The sequence below is a fragment of the Schistocerca piceifrons genome, chromosome 9, assembly GCF_021461385.2.
Source record: "Schistocerca piceifrons isolate TAMUIC-IGC-003096 chromosome 9, iqSchPice1.1, whole genome shotgun sequence".
Classification (NCBI taxonomy): domain Eukaryota; kingdom Metazoa; phylum Arthropoda; class Insecta; order Orthoptera; family Acrididae; genus Schistocerca; species Schistocerca piceifrons.
Window position 1 is genome coordinate 154,593,764 of NC_060146.1, and position 16,796 is coordinate 154,610,559.

At 45.4% G+C, this 16,796-nt stretch overlaps 1 protein-coding gene across 1 annotated transcript in view; it reads left to right on the forward strand.

Annotated features, from left to right (window-relative positions):
- Window positions 1–16,796, forward strand: part of LOC124716783 (luciferin sulfotransferase-like) — a 61,409-nt gene that overhangs the window by 30,142 nt on the left and 14,471 nt on the right. The window contains exon 4 of the mRNA XM_047243330.1: window positions 8,554–8,674. Within this exon, the coding sequence (XP_047099286.1) occupies window positions 8,554–8,674 (121 nt within the window). The remainder of the gene's footprint in view (window positions 1–8,553; window positions 8,675–16,796) is intronic.

A 16,796-nucleotide genomic window follows, 5' to 3' on the forward strand; every position in this document is an offset into this window, starting at 1 on the left:
AGGGACAGGATGATAGGACATCTGCTAAGACATGAGGGAATGACTTCCATGGTACTAGAGGGAGCTGTAGAGGGCAAAAACTGTAGAGGAAGACAGAGATTGGAATACGTCAAGCAAATAATTGAGGATGTAGGTTGCAAGTGGTAGTTCTGACGAACGTCAAGTGTAGCAACCATCTTGAAGACATGCTGTGACGGCGCCACTCACGGGAACATGTTGAACTAAGTTTGAAAACAAGAGGGAAGGATGTATCAACACATTGTAAAACTTTCACACATGTAGAATGAAAACTGTATTTTTACAAAAATAGTGTGCATTTCTTTTGGAGTCACCCTCGTACATGTTTCTACATCAAGAGCTAGCTGTCATTCACCATAGCTACTACAAACATTGTCTATCTTGTATTCTCTTACAGTCACTCAACGGCGACACTTTCCCATACACCACAGAATCATCAGCAAACAGCTGCAGACTGCTGCTTACCCTGTCCGCCAGATAATTGATGTGTATAGAAAATAACAGCGGTCCTATCACACTTCTCTAGGGCACTCCTGACAATACCCTTGTCTCTGATGAACACTCACCGTCGAGAACAACATACTGGGTTCTGTTACTTTACAAGTCTTCGAGCCGCTCAGATATTCGGGAACCTATTCCTATGCTCGTACCTTCTTAACAGTCAGCAGTGTGGCGCCGTGTCAAACGATTTTTTGGAAATCTAGGAATATGGAATCCACCTGTTGCTCTTCATCCATAGTTCGCAGAATATCATGTGAGAAAAAGGGAATCTGAGTTTGACACGAGCGATGATTTCTAAAACCATTCTGGACAGAAGCTATTCCCTCCCAGGGAAACTTATTGTTTTCGAACTGAGAATATCTTCAAGGATTCTACAGCAAACCGTTGTTAAAGATATTGATCCGTAATTTTGCGGGTCCGTTCATTTATCTTTCTTACATAACGAGGTCATCAGCTCTTTCTTCCAATCGAGTGATTGGACTTCGCGCTCGACGTGAGATTCGCGATAAATGCAGTGCTGTAGAGCATTCACTGTAAAGCCGAATTTGGATTCCATCAGGACCTGCGGACTTACTTGCTTTCAATTCTTTCGGTTGTTTCTCTACATCAGTGACGCTTATGACTGTCTCCTCCATATGGGGACTAAACGATGTCAATTCATTGACTACATGGGGGCCTAACAGGCGGCCGCTGTGGTCGAGCGGTTCTAGGTGCTTCAGTCCGGAATCACGCGGCTGATACAGTCGCAGGTTCGAATCCTGCCTCGAGCATGGATGTGTGTGATGTCCTTAGGTTAGATAGGTTTAGGCAGTTCTAAATCTAGGGGACTGATGACGTCAGATGTTAAGTCTCATAGTGCTCAGAGCCATTTGAACCATTTGGGGGCTAACAACTGTCTACCTGCTCTTTCTACCGGAAATACACTCCTAGTGAGTGACTGGTTAACTACGATAAACAAAGTCGCTATGATCATATCATAATCGCTAATGCCCGTTTCTATACTGACGTCGTCGATTAAGTCAGGCCTGTTCGTAGCTACGAGATCTAAAATATTTCCATTGCCTGTGGGCTATAGAACTACCTGCTCAAGACAGTTCTCAGAAAATATGTTCAAGAGAATTTCGCAAGAATGTCTGTCTGCGCCCCTGCAATGAATCCATAGACGTCCCAGTCTGTACCCTGTAAGTTATAGTCATCTCCATGTAATATTGCATGATATGAGTTGTTGTATCCACGGACCCAACCAACCAACCACTCGCGCATGCGCGCCCTGACCGTGACATCGTTGGCCACAGTTCCTGTCGCGGCCGTCGGCGTCTCAGGTCGTCACCGCCGACGGAAGAGGTCGCGCCACGACTGAGCTCGGGTCCGCAGCGCCCTCTGCCTTTTGCATATAAGGAGGAGCGCTGGCCCCGAGAAGGACAGTCTGTTGTCGATTGTCTATTGGTAGCCTTTCGTGGAGTTCATAGCGGAGCCACTGCAGTGTGATATTTGCTATTGTATTCGATTAGGCTCAGTACACGGATTACTCTTGGATATTACTTGGACTTGTATTGCTGGTGCAGGTTTCGTCAGAAATAAAGATAAGTTATCTCTTCATTCTAGCTGGCGCGATTCTTGTCATTAATTATTTTTCGGCCAACAGACATAACTACATTCTGGTCACTACTCACGCTTTATACAATTTGTGGTGGCTGCCCCAAAAGTACCACCGACGACCTTGGGTTTGGGAGCCGTTACAAAATGGGTATTAAATGAAATGGGTATTTCCGAGCTTGACTTACTGTCAGTGACTCTAAAACCTTCACAGCGGAATCGGATGGCCGGTAGAAACATACAACAATTAAATCAATTTCATCTAGACCTGTTACACGAGATCAGGTAACTTCACTGTCACACTCAAATTCGACCTCATCAGAGAGAATATTTTCGTCAACTGCAACAAACACACCCTCTCCTATGAATCTAATCTGTCTTTTCGATATACCTTCCATCAATTATTAAACATCTCAGAACTTTGTACTTCACGTTTCAGCCATGTCTCGTTTCCGAGATAAATTTGAGGGCGAGAAGTTTCCTAGGGGGCAGTAAATTCGAGAATTTTGTTACGAATACTTCGACAATTTGCTGATAAAATTTTGACAGTCGAAGTGTTTTTCTCTGAACACAGTCTGATTTCGGTATCTGCGAGTAGTCTGGCGAGTGTTCATCGGAGAACCCCAACCTGCCGCCTTGTCTGGAGAAACCCCATGTACACTCCACGGGTACTCTGCTACCCGAATAGCTGCTGCCTTTGCGTAATGCGACATTGGCCTACCAAGGGGAGTCCCATAAATCCCCACACGATAACGCAGCAGCAGCCGAGACCGTCACAGAGTCGACGAAGCCTTTGGTTGAGACCCTCCACTCGCTTCCAAACTGTAGGACCCCTATCGAATCTGGAAACAATTCTGCAAATCGGGAGCTCCGCTTGCACCCCAAACTTGAGACCGGCAGTCTTCACCACATCCGCCAGCCGCCAGTATGAACAGAGGATGGCTTCAGAACCCAAGAGACAGGCGTCGTTGGTGCCGAAGTGTGCCACAACTTGCAGACGACTGCACATTGCGTGCTCGACACGATCCTCCACATCTCGAATGAGACCCACTGGCAGATGTACCGAGTGCACATTGGGTTTCTTTCTAGTCCTGAATGCTGTTTGCCTAAGGGGCTCCATAACGCGCCTAACTTTGCAGCACCCGATAACTAGTAACCCCCGCCCCCTCCCCCCCTCGTGTGCCTCGGATGCTCTGAAGATGCGGCCACCTATCCACTCCCAGGATGAATGGGCGAGTTCAGACAGACAGCCTCCACATTGGCCCTCCACCTCGAGCGACGCGAACACATTACCACCCGCCACTCATCCTTCCTGTTAGGGCAGATCCATCGCATCTGGTACACTTGGAGGTACCTCAGCAGCAGCGCCTGTGGGCGAAACAAGCGTCCCCTAAAGTGCCTCATGCAACGCACCAGATTCTCCGCCGCCGCTACACTCCAAGACAGCAGCCCGAAGACGATTGACAGTAGCCAAAAGCACATACAGCTGTTCGCGAATTTGTTTTGCCCAGGAATGCTCTCTTTTCGGTGCTGGTCAGCTTTTTATGTCCTCCTTGCTTTGTTCGTCACATGCTTTCTTCATTGCCTCTACTTCGTAGTCTCCCATTTTACAATCAAGTTAACCACTAATTTCAATACTGCTACACTTCATTACTTTCATCTTTCTGCAGTTTACTCTCAGTCCATATTGTGTACCTATTAGACTACTGCTCATTTCATTCAACAAGTCCTGCAACTCTTCCTCACTTTTACTAAGGATTGCAATGTCACCAGCTAATCTCATCATTGGTATCCTTTCACCCTGAATTTTACTCCCATCCCTAACTTTTCTTTTACGTCCACCATTGCTTCTTCGATGTGTAGGTTGAAGAGAAGGAGTGAAAACTTGTATCCTTGTCTCATGCCCCTAATTCGAGCGCTTCGTTCTTGGCCTTCCATACTTACACCTAAAGAAAGCATACTGTATGAAAAATTTCAGGTTTCGGCCAAATTTTGACTTTGTATTTTTCTTTCGTGACATAAAATACATCAAAAACATGCTATCAAAGTATTTTTATCGTCTTTTTTAACAAAATTTATCCTTTCTCTGTGCGTATGCAACTACATAGTCACAAGTAAAGTTACTATAAAAAATTGTCGCTTACGAATGATTTTTCTATGAAAATGACGTCACGCAGTACTGCTGCACACAGACACGAGGGGCCGCTTGCTCTCGCCGTCACACACACCCATCTCGCGGCGCAGACCGAACACAGAGCGCGTTGCTAATGTCACAGCGTGGTTAACGGAAGGTCTTACTCGCTTCCCAACAGGTGACACTGCACAGACTGGAAAAAACCCACTGGATTAGCTGGCTGAACCTACATATCGATTTCTCCCAGCCAACAATGCCACACGAATCTTTCTACCTTCCTGTAAGAACATGTCTCACAATTTAAAACATCTTGTATAAGCATTTATGTTCTCCAAGAATTTATTCATTTCTCTTCCTTACAATGTTGAAATTAAGACTAATATTAATTATTACTATAGAAATGGAAATGAGCGTTTGGCGTGATTGGCTGAAAGGCCCCTTGCGGGTTAGGTCCGGCCGCTTTTGGTGCAGGTCTTATTACAGTCGACACCACTTTGGGCGACCTGCGCGCCGGATAGGGGTGATATGATGGTGAATACAGCACAACACCCAGTCCCTGGGCGGAGAAAATCCCCGACCTAGCCTGGAATCGAACCCGAGCCTGTAGGACGGCAATGCGTCACGATGACCACTCAGCTATCGGAGCGGATAATTATTACTATAATAGCGAGCCTGTAAATAGTTTTAGATAACGATAACTTGAATTGGCATTGCATGGGCCTGTATTTATTCCAACTATTCTAGCTCCTCCTTCCCCTCTCTGTCCATCTCCTGCTTCTTCTCTCTGTCTATTTTCTTCTTCCCATCTCTCTATCCACTTTCTCCGCCCCCATTACTTTTCCATCTCTTTCTGCCCATCTATATGTCCATATGCTATCCTTCTTTCATTGTTGTCCATCTTCTCCACTCTTCCTCTCTCTTCACCTTCTCCCCTTTCCCTTTACAGTTTCCCCTCCCCCTTTTTCTCCCTGTCTCCTCCATCCCCCTGTGTCAATCTACTCCTCCCCCCATCTCCTCTTGCTCCTCTATATCCGACTCACCCCCTCTCTGTCCTCCTCTTCCCTCTCTTGGCACATATCCCCCTCCGCCTCTTCCTTCCCTCTCTCTCTGTCCATGTCCTCTTCCCTATGTCTGTCCATTTACTCCTCCCCAGCCCTCTGTCCATCTCACCTCCCCCCCCCCACCTCTCTCAGTCACTCTCCCTCCTTCGTCTCTCTGTCCATCTCCACCTCTTCCCCTCCTCTGTCCATTTCTCTCTCCAATTCTCTCTCTGTTCCCTCTCTCTGTCCATCTTTTCCTCTCCCATACCTACTTCCATGTGCTTCCCTTCTCTATCAGTCCATCTCTTCCTCCTCATTCTCTCTCCACCTTATCACCACCACCACAATAGGAGGCTTCTGGTTTTTACCTCCATACTACACTATTGCTTTCCAGATAGTAAGTAATATTTGTACCAAGTTTGGTTGAAATTGGTCCAGAGGTTTAGGAGGAGTTTTTTACCCTTGTCTCTGCAGGCATATGTACATCTCACACATATTTCTCATACATTTATTCAATTATTATATTCTCGAATCAGAAACATACAAACTTACAGTAGCCATACACGTTAATAAATATATATATACACAAATTGTATTTATATTACATGTGCCCAGTACTTTGCAACCTCCAAGGCGCTTGGAGTGGCTTGCAGGAGATCAGTCTTCGTGCAGGATGTAGGGCAAAAAAGGCACTGGAGCATGTGGCTTGTGGTTTGTTCTTGTCCACAATCACAGGACGTATCTTCTGTTATGAAGCCCCATCTCTTCAGGTTGTCTCTGGATCGTCCAACTCCTGATCGTAATCTGTTTAAAGTTTTCCACACCAGCCAGCTCTCGTTGTGTCCAGGTGGTAGTTCTCCAGCTTCTGGCATCTGCAGGTGAGGCGTCGACTTCTTCCATAACTCCAGCCTCGCCTTCTCTGGTGAAATGGTGAGCTTCTCGGATGTTGTTAGGAAGGTCTTTCGTGATCTCAGCCATTGCCGTGGTGGATTATGTCCGTGCAGTGGATGGGCACTGTCCTGTTCCACTTTCAATCTCTCCTTGTTGGCAGCCACTGTTCTGCGTATCCATGGTGGCGCTATTCCAGCCAGCAGTAGAGCTTATCAGTTGGGGTAGGTCTTAAGCAACCTGTGATCAACCTGCAGGTTTCGTTGAGAGCAATGTCTACTTGTCTGGCATGAGATGACCTGTACCAGACTGGAGAAGCATATTCAGCAGTAGAAAAGCACGGTGCCATTGCAGAACAGCGAATAGTTTGTGGATGTGATCCCCACAGTGTCCCCACTAGTTTGCGAGTTAGGTTGTTTCGAGCGGAGATTTTCATTTTGGTGTTCTTGCAGTGAGTAAGATTTATTCAATCAGTTTCACAAATTTCACCTGAATCAGTAGTGAATTTCGCCTTGCAATTCTGCTTTCACGCAGATCAATGTATATGGCGTCATATCTCCTGAATTAGGTGTCATATAATTACATAATTTTGTAGATACATTCAGCGCTGTATGTAGATACTGTCTGCTATATGTGTTGCGACTAGAAATAGTAGCAAAGAAGTAATAAATTTAAACTTCATGCATTATGCGGCAGTTTTCATCCATTTCAGTGTTTATGACACTGTATCTCCTTAACTATGTGTCGTACGATAATATAATTTTGTAGTTACATTCAGTAGAATGTGTGGATTGTGTGTATTGTTTATTGAACCGGGGACCTACAAACGATGGAGAGGTTTCGTCCTGCCGTAGCCCTCAGTGGTTCACAACTCCACAACAGGCGACAGCAGTCCATCCACTCCACCGCCGCCCCACACCGAACCCAGGGTTATTTTACATCTACATCTACATTGATACTCCGCAAGCCACCCAACGGTGTGTGGCGGAGGGCACATTACGTGCCACAGTCATTACCTCCCTTTCTTATTCCAGTCGCTGTTCTGTTCGGTTCGGCCCCCAATGGATCCGTTCCCCCCCCCCCCCCCCCCCGGAACGACGCATACTAGAGTGTTAGAGTGATTATGGTATACGCATACGTGGAGACTGTTTGCACAGCGGAATAAGGGGAAAATGGAAAACCGCCTTAAAAACCATCCACAGGCTGGCCGGCACACTGGACCTCGACACTAATCCACCGCCGGTCGATGTAACCGAGCGGTTCTAGGCGCTTCAGTCCGGGACCGCGCTGCTGCTACGGTCGCAGGTTCGAATTCTGCCTCGGGCATGGATGTGTGAGATGTCCGTAGGTTAGTCAGGTTTAAGTAGTTCTAAGTCTAGGGGACTGATGACCTCCGATGTTAAGTCCCATACTGCTTAGAGCCATTTGAACCATTTGAACTAATCCGCCGAGCGGATTCATGCCGGGGGACCAGCACGTCTCCTCGCTGCCAGATGCAACAGTTTTTCACCCATCTCAGTGTTTATGATCTCCTGCACTACAGGTTGAAAAATTATACAGTTTTGCAGGCACATTCAGTGATGTATGTGGATATTACGTGCAAAATGTGTTACAAACAGATTTAGCTTAAAGAAATAATAAATTAAAACGTCATGCCTGACGTGTCAGTTTTGCTGCTTGAAGAGCAAAAATGTAGTAAGAGACAAACCTTTTCCCTTTCATCATTCTGCGGTGATTGTCAGCGGGAAATTTTTTTTATGGGATTGATATTACATATAAAGTTTGTTCCAGATCACTAAATGTTCTCATTCTTAAATACTGGATGAATAAAGCCTGAGTATTCGCGCGTCGTAGGATACATATATTTTTCACCACCATCCCTTTGATAAGCAGATGGTTTTCACCCCAAAAGCGATTCTTTCCAGATGTAAGTGAAACATGTACCAAGTTTGGATGAAATAGGTTCAAATGGCTCTGAGCACTATGGGACTTAACATCTATTGTCATCAGTCCCCCAGAATTTAGAACTACTTAAACCTAACTAACCTAAGGACATCACACAACATCCAGTCATCCCTGACCCCGTCGGGAATCGAACCCGGGAACCCGGGCGCGGGAAGCGAGAACGCTACCGCACGACCACGAGCTGCGGACGATCAAATAGGTCCAATGGTTTAGGAGCAGATGTGGAACATACGAATACATACAATACACACCTACCTTTTTATAATGTGTATGGATTTGTATAGTGCAGTCATATTTTCATAACTGTATAATAGTGCAACACGTTAATCATCCATTGACAATATTTCGAACGTAATATGTGATTAAGTGAACCTCTGTGCTGCCACCACTTGCGTCCCTCTTTTTTTCCAGATCATCTACGTGGTGAGAAACGTCAAGGACGTCATCGTGTCCTACTACCACCACCACAATCTCTACAGTGACGTCACGATGACGTTAGACGAGTTTGGCGAGTACTTCATCGAGAACATACGTAAGCAAATCTGTTGCACGGAATCTTTAGTTGTATATGAGCGCTTGGAGTCGTAATTAGCTCTTCAGAAGTAATTTGGCACTGGTGGTCAAACCTGAGAACTACAGTCGAGCGTTACTTCCGACATACAGCCAGCCAACTCAGAGGTCCACATGAGAGAATACGGACATGGTCTTACAGTCCATGAACTCGTGCGGCAGCCCAGCAGTATACATAACTGAGAGAATAGATTTCTTAATCCGCTACCACAGCATCTCTGTAAAGTGCCCAGAGCTTGAGATTTGTACATATATTACTACCATCCGAAAAATGTTCCTATCAGAGCAAAAAAAAAAAAAAATTGCGAATATGTTAATGCTTATTTAAGAGACTGACTGAAAGGTAGGGTACCAGCTGCCTGATCCTACCTTCTTTAGCATCTTTAAAAATTTCTCGAAAATTTTGGAATGCGAACATATTCGCGCTTTTTTTTAATGTGCAACTCACCTCAACTTCCACAGTTCCCCTTCTTTACAGCCACCAGTCCATCGCCTAATCTGCTCATACTCTTCCACTCTCATTTGCTATTTCTCTCTCACTCATTCAGCCCAACCTCATCCTCACTATCTCTTTGTGTCTCTCTGTGATTGTCTCTTGCATTACAGCCACAGACCCCTTCGTTCTGTTCTACTACCACAGTCTCCTCTCAGTGTCACTCTCAGCGTCTCCCTCTTGCTCTCTCTTACTGCTACTGTCTCATTACTCCCTCTTACTGCTGCTGACTCTTCTCACTGTCACTATATCTCCCTTCCTACTGTTTGTTGTTGTGATATACTCTCTCATTATCACTGGCTCTTAACCACTTCCACTATTTTTTTCTCTTTTTTCCTCCACCGCTGGCACTGCCTCCTTCACTCTTTTCCTAGTACTGTTCCGTCGCTGTCAACTACACTACTGACCATTAAAATTGCTACACTAAGAACAAATGCAGATGATAAACGGGTATTCATTGGACAAATATATTATACTAGAACTGACATGTGATTACATTTTCACGTAATTTGGGTGCATAGATCCTGAGAAATCGGTACCCAGAACAACCACCTCTGGCCGTAATAACGGCCTTGATACGCCTGGGCATTGAGTCAAACACAGCTTGGATGGCGTGTACAGGTACAGCTGCCCATGCAGCTTCAACACGATACCACAGTTCATCAAGAGTAGTGACTGGCGTATTATGACGAGCCAGTTGCTCGGCCACCATTGACCAGACGTTTTCTATTGGTGAGAGATCTGGAGAATGTGCTGGCCAGGGCAGCAGTCGAACATTTTCTGTATCCAGAAACGCCCGTACAGGACCTGCAACATGCGATCGTGCATTATCCTGCTGAAATGTAGGGTTTCGCACAGATCGAATGAAGGGTAGAGCCACGGGTCGTAACACATCTGAAATGTAACGTCCACTGTTCAAAGTGCCGTCAATGCGAACAAGAGGTGACCGAGACGTGTAACCAATGGCACCTCATACCATCACACCTATGGCGATGACGAATACACGCTGCCAATGTGCGTTCACCGCGATGTCGCCAAACAAGGATGCGACCATCATGGCGCTGTAAACAGAATCTGGAGTCATCCGAAAGAATGACGCTCTGCCATTCGTGCACCCAGGTTCGTCGTTGAGTACACCCATCGCAGGTGCTCCTGTCTGTGATGCAGCCCCAAGGGTGACCGCAGCCATGGTCTCCGAGCCGATAGTCCATGATGCTGCAAACGTCGTCGAACTGTTCGTGTAGATGGTTGTTGTCTTGCAAACGTCCCCATCTGTTGACTCAGGGATCGAGACGTGACTGCACGATCCGCTACAGCCATGTGGATAAGATGCCTGTCATCTCGACTGCTAGTGATACGAGGCCGTTGGGATCCAGCACGGCGTTCCGTATTACCCTCCTGTACCCACCGATTCCATATTCTGCTAACAGTCATTGGATCTCGACCAACGCGAGCAGCAATGTCGCGATACGATAAACCGCAATCGCGATAGGCTACAATCCGACCTTTATCAAAGTCGGAAACGCGATGGTACGCATTTCTTCTCCTTACACGAGGCTTCACAACAACGTTTCACCAGGCAACGCCGGTCAACTGCTGTTTGTGTATGAGAAATCGGTTGGAAACTTTCCTCTTGTCATCACGTTGTAGGTGTCGCCAGCGGCGCCAACCTTGTATGAACGCTCTGAAAAGCTAATCATTTGCGTATCACAGCATCTTCTTCCTGTAGGTTAAATTTCGCGTCTGTAGCACGTCATCTTCGTGGTGTAGCAATTTTAATGGCCAGTAGTGTATGTTGCACTGCCAGTGCGTCGCTCTCTTTCTCTCACACTGTTATTGCCTTTTTCGTTCTTTCTATAATCACTGTCTACTATCTTCCACTATTTATCACTTTTACGTCTCTTTGCTACTGCCACTGTCTTCTTCTTTCTCTACATAGGAAAGAGCGAATATGTTCGCATGCCAAAATGTTTGGGACAATCCTCAAAGATGCTGCTAAAGATAGAATGAGGCAGCTGATACCCCAGTTTTCATTCCGAATCTTTTAAATAAACAAGAATATATTCGCATTTTTGTGGTCTAATACGAGTATTTTTCCGCTGGTTCTCTTCTTTTCCCTGCAGCAGCAGGTCATGTGACTCACATTAAAAGAGATGTATTGGTCAGTAAAATTTAGATAGTTTACTTTTGTGAAACTGAAACAACAAAACAAATTTTACAGGGCAGATCGAATTTTACGCGCAAAAAAAAAAAATTGCATGTGGCTCAGTACTACAACATGGAGTTCCCAGATGATAACGGAGACACTTTACAGCATATTTCTCAGTGCAACGTCACTTTATAAACTGTGTTTTCGCCTCATATCGGATTTTGCGTACTTATTTTACTTGTATAAATAGGGTAATTTTGAACCTCTCTATCTTGGAAACGGATAAAGGTATGAAGAAAATTTTCAAGATTTTTCGAGATCAGAATATCAGGAATATATTGTAAAAACGTTGCACCTATTTTCTAATCAAAGCTGTGTGGGAATCCGTTGGCTGGATTTTCACACTAACCCCCTCCCCCCCAAAAAAAAAAGTTTTCGATGTGTCTCGATTACGGATAAACATATTTGAAAATGAGATGTCTCTTCTAGATAAATGCGCAGAGAATATACCGTTAAAATTTGAGCAATTTGCTGCCGTTATTTATTATTTAGATGTCACCTCATACCGGATTTTACGTGGCGAGTTAGGGTAAATTTGAACCTCTATGTCTTCGAAACCGATAGAGAAAATTTTCAAGATTGCTCGAGGTCTGGATCTTAAGCACATGTCGTAAAAATTTCAGCCATTTGCTGTGCCTGTCTGTCTTGGAATCAACGGTTGGGTTTTGGTCCGCAGGAAAAAGCCCTTTTTTGTGAGGTTTTCCGAGGAACCACCCATGAAGTAATGGTGCCTCCACAAGTCCAGTCAAGCCCACTATAGATCACATTAATCACAAAAAGAACCAACAGATTTGGTTCATTTGCCTAAGCAGGAGTAAATGTGTAATATTCATACTTTCACCCTGTACTGTAGGATAGTGACGCTAAGACGATCCTTCTGTTGGGTATACAAATGGTCCCAAGCCCAAAATCTATCCAAAAGCTCAACCCTACCTTCTCATCAAGAATAGAATCTGTTGTACGAGCGCTAGAAAATCCCGTTTTTATCCCCGCAGTTTTGGAACCTTTTAGGTAAGCTCACTGTCGCACACAACCCATTACTTCTCATACGTCTACGTCTAGACTTTCTACATCTACATCTACATCCATACTCCGCAAGCCACCTGACGATGTGTGGCGGAGGGCACCTTAAGTACCCCTATCAGTTCTATTCCAGTCTCGTATTGTTCGTGGAAAGGATTGTCGGTATGCTTCTGTGTGGGCTCTAATCTCTCTGATTTTATCCTCATGGTCTCATCGCGAGATATACGCAGGAGGGAGCAATATACTGCTTGACTCCTCGGTGAAGGTATGTTCTCGAAACTTCAACAAAAGCCCGTACCGAGCTACTGAGCGTCTCTCCTGCAGAGTATTCCACTGCAGTTTATCTATCATCTCCGTAACGCTTTCGCGATTACTAAATGGTCCTATAACGAAGCGCGCTGCTCTCCGTTGGATCTTCTCTATCTCTTCTATCAACCCTATCTCTTACGGATCCCACGCTGCTGAACAGCATTCAAGCAGCGGGCGAACAAGCGTACTGTAACCTACTTCCTTTGTTTTCGGATTGCATTTCCTTAGGATTCTTCTAATGAATCTCAGTCTGGCATCCGCTTTACCTACAATCAACTTTATATGATCATTCCATTTTAAATCACTCCTAAAGGGCACTCCCAGATAATTTATGGAATTAACTGCTTCCAGTTGCTGACCTGCTAAATGATAAGGGATCTATCTTTCTATGTATTCGCAGCACATTACACTTGTCTACATTCAGATTCAATTGCCATTCCCTGCACCATGTGTCAATTCGCTGCAGATCCTCCTGCATTTCAGTACAATTTTCCATTGTTACAACCTCTCGATACACCACAGCATCATCCGCAAAAAGTCTCAGTGAACTTCCGACGTCACCCACAAGGTCATTTATGTATATTGTGAATAGCAAAGGTCCTATGACACTCCCCTGCGGCACACCTCTTACTTTGGAAGACTTCTCTCCATTGAGAATGACATGCTGCGTTCTGTTATCTAGGAACTCTTCAATCCAATCACACAATTGGTCTGATAGTCCATATGCTCTTACTTTGTTCATTAAACGACTGTGGGGAACTGTATCGAACGCCTTGCGGAAGTCATGAAACACGGCATCTACCTGGGTACTCGTGTCTATGGCCATCTGAGTCTCGTGGACGAATAGCGCGAGCTGGGTTTCACACGACCGTCTTTTTCGAAACCCGAGCTGATTCCTACATAGTAGATTTCTAGTCTCCAGAAAAGTCATTATACTCGAACATAATACGTGTTCCAAAATTCTACAACTGATCGACGTTAGAGATATAGGTCTATAGTTCTGCACATCTGTTCGACGTCCCTTCTTGAAAAAGGGGATGACCTGTACCCTTTTCCAATCCTTTGGAACGCTACGCTCTTCTAGAGACCTACGGTACACCACTGCAAGAAGGGGGGCAAGTTCCTTCGCGTACTCTGTGTAAAATCGAACTGGTATCCCATCAGGTCCAGCGGCCTTTCCTCTTTTGAGCAATTTTAATTGTTTCTCTATCCCTCTGTCGTCTATTTCGATATCTACCATTTTTTATCTGTGTGACAATCTAGAGAAGGAACTACAGTGCAGTCTTCCTCTGTGAAACAGTTTTGGAAAAAGACATTTAGTATTTCGGCCTTAAGTCTGTCATCCTCTGTTTCAGTTTCATTTTGGTCACAGAGTGTTTGGACATTTTGTTTTGATCCACATACCGCTTTGACATAAGGCCAAAATTTCTTAGGATTTTCTGCCAAGTCAGTACATAGAACTTTACTTTCGAATTCATTGAACGCCTCTCGCATAGCCCTCCTCACACTACATTTCGCTTCGCGTAATTTTTGTTTGTGTGCAAGGCTTTGGCTATGTTTATGTTTGCTGTGAAGCTCCCTTTGCTTCCGCAGCAGTTTTCTAAGTCGGTTGTTGTACCACGGTGGCTCTTTTCCATCTCTTACGATCTTGCCTGCCACATACTCGTCCATATTGTACTGCTATTAGAGTTTCTTCCCAGTCAGTTCATCTACATCTACATCTACATCTATACTCCGCGAGCCACCTTACGGTGTGTGGCGGAGGGTACTTATTGTACCACTATCTGATCCCCCCTTCCCTGTTCCATTCACGAATTGTGCATGGGAAGAACGACTGCTTGTAAGTCTCCGTATTTGCTCTAATTTCTCGGATCTTTTCGTTGTGATCATTACGCGAGATATATGTGGGCGCTAGTAATATGTTGCCCATCTCTTCCCGGAATGTGCTCTCTCGTAATTTCGATAATAAACCTCTCCGTATTGCGTAACGCCTTTCTTGAAGTGTCCGCCACTGGAGCTTGTTCAGCATCTCCGTAACGCTCTCGGGCTGACTAAATGTCCCCATGACGAATCGCGCTGCTTTTCGCTGGATCATGTCTATCTCTTCTATTAATCCAACCTTGTAAGGGTCCCATACTGATGAGCAATACTCAAGAATCGGACGAACAAGCGTTTTGTAAGCTACTTCTTTCGTCGATGAGTCACATTTTCTTAGAATTCTTCCTATGACTCTCAACCTGGCGCCTGCTTTTCCCACTATTTGTTTTATGTGATCATTCCACTTCAGATCGCTCCGGATAGTAACTCCTAAGTATTTTACGGTCGTTACCGCTTCCAATGATTTACCACCTATGGCATAATCGTACTGGAATGGATTTCTGCCCCTATGTATGCGCATATACAGAGCTCAAGAAGAATGACTCCTTAAATGATGACAATGATGATGATGGTGATGATTAAATATGTACGGCCATATGTCTCTTGAATGAGATTTTCACTCTGCAGCGAAGTGTGCGCTGATATGAAACTTCCTGGCAGATTAAAACTGCGTGCCGGACCGAGACTCGAACTCGAGAGTTCGAGTCTCGGTCCGGCACACAGTTTTAATCTTCCAGAAAGTTTCATATGTCTCTTATTCACCCCCAGGAGGTAATCTGCGTACCCCACCTGTCTTCATCTACAATTTGAAACGAGACTCGTCCGACCAGGCAACATATTTCCAGTCTTCAACAGTCTAATGTAGGTGTTGATGGGCCCAGGCATGGGGTAAAGCCGGCCGGTGTGGCCGAGCGGTTCTAGGCGCTACAGTCTGGAACCGCGCGACCGCTACGGTCGCAGGTTCGAATCCTGCCTCGGGCATGGATGTATATGATGTCCCTAGGTTAGTTAGGTTTAAGTAGTTCTAACTTCTAGGGGACTGATGACCTCAGAAGTTAAGTCCCATAGCGCTCAAAGCCATTTTGAACCAAGGGGTAAAGCTCCATATCGTACCATCATCAAGGTTTCACGAGTGGGCCTTCGGCTCCGAAAGCCCATATCGATGGTTCGCGGGCTGACACTTCTTGATGACCCAGAATTGAAATCTGCAGCAATTTGCAGAAGAGTTGCATTTCTGTCACGTTGAACTCTTCAGTCGTCGTTGGTCCCATTGCTGCAGGATATTTTCCTGGCCGCAGCGATGCCGGAGATTTGATATTTTGCCGGATTCCTGATATTCACTGTACACTTGTGAAATCGTCGTACGGAAAGTTCCCACTTCATCGCTATCTCTGAGATAGTGTGTCCCATTCCTCGTGCCCCGACTATAGCAGCTTGTTCAAACTCACTTCAATCTTGCTAACCTATTGCTAACCTACCATTGTAGCAGCAGTAACCGATCTAACAACTGCGCCAGACACTTGCTGTCCTATATACACTACTGGCCATTAAAATTGCTACACGAAGAAATGCAGATGATAAACGGGCATTCATTGGACAAATATATTACACTAGAACTGACATTTGATTACATTTTCACACAATTTGGGTGCATAGATCCTGAGAAATCAGTACCCAGAACAACCACCTCTGGCCGTAATAACGGCCTTGATACGCTTGGGCATTGAGTCAAACACAGCTTGGATGGAGTGTATAGGTACAACTGCCCATGCAGCTTCAACACGATACCACAGTTCATTAAGAGTAGTGACTGGCGTATTGTGACGAGCCAGTTGCTCGGCAACCGTTGACCAGATGTTTTCAGTTGGTGAGAGATCTGGAGAATGTGCTGGCCACGGCAGCAGTCGAACATTTTCTGTACCCAGAGAGGCCCTATAGGACCTGCAACATGCGGTCGTGGATTATCCTGCTGAAATGTAGGGTTTCGCACGGATCGAATGAAGGGTAGAGCCACGGGTCGTAACACATCCGAAATGTAACGTCCACTGTTCAAAGTGCCGTCAATGCGAGCAAGAGGTGACCGAGACGTGTAACCAATGGCACCCCATACCATCACGCCGGGTGATAGGCCAGTATTGCGATGACGAATACACGCTTCCAATGTGCGTTCAC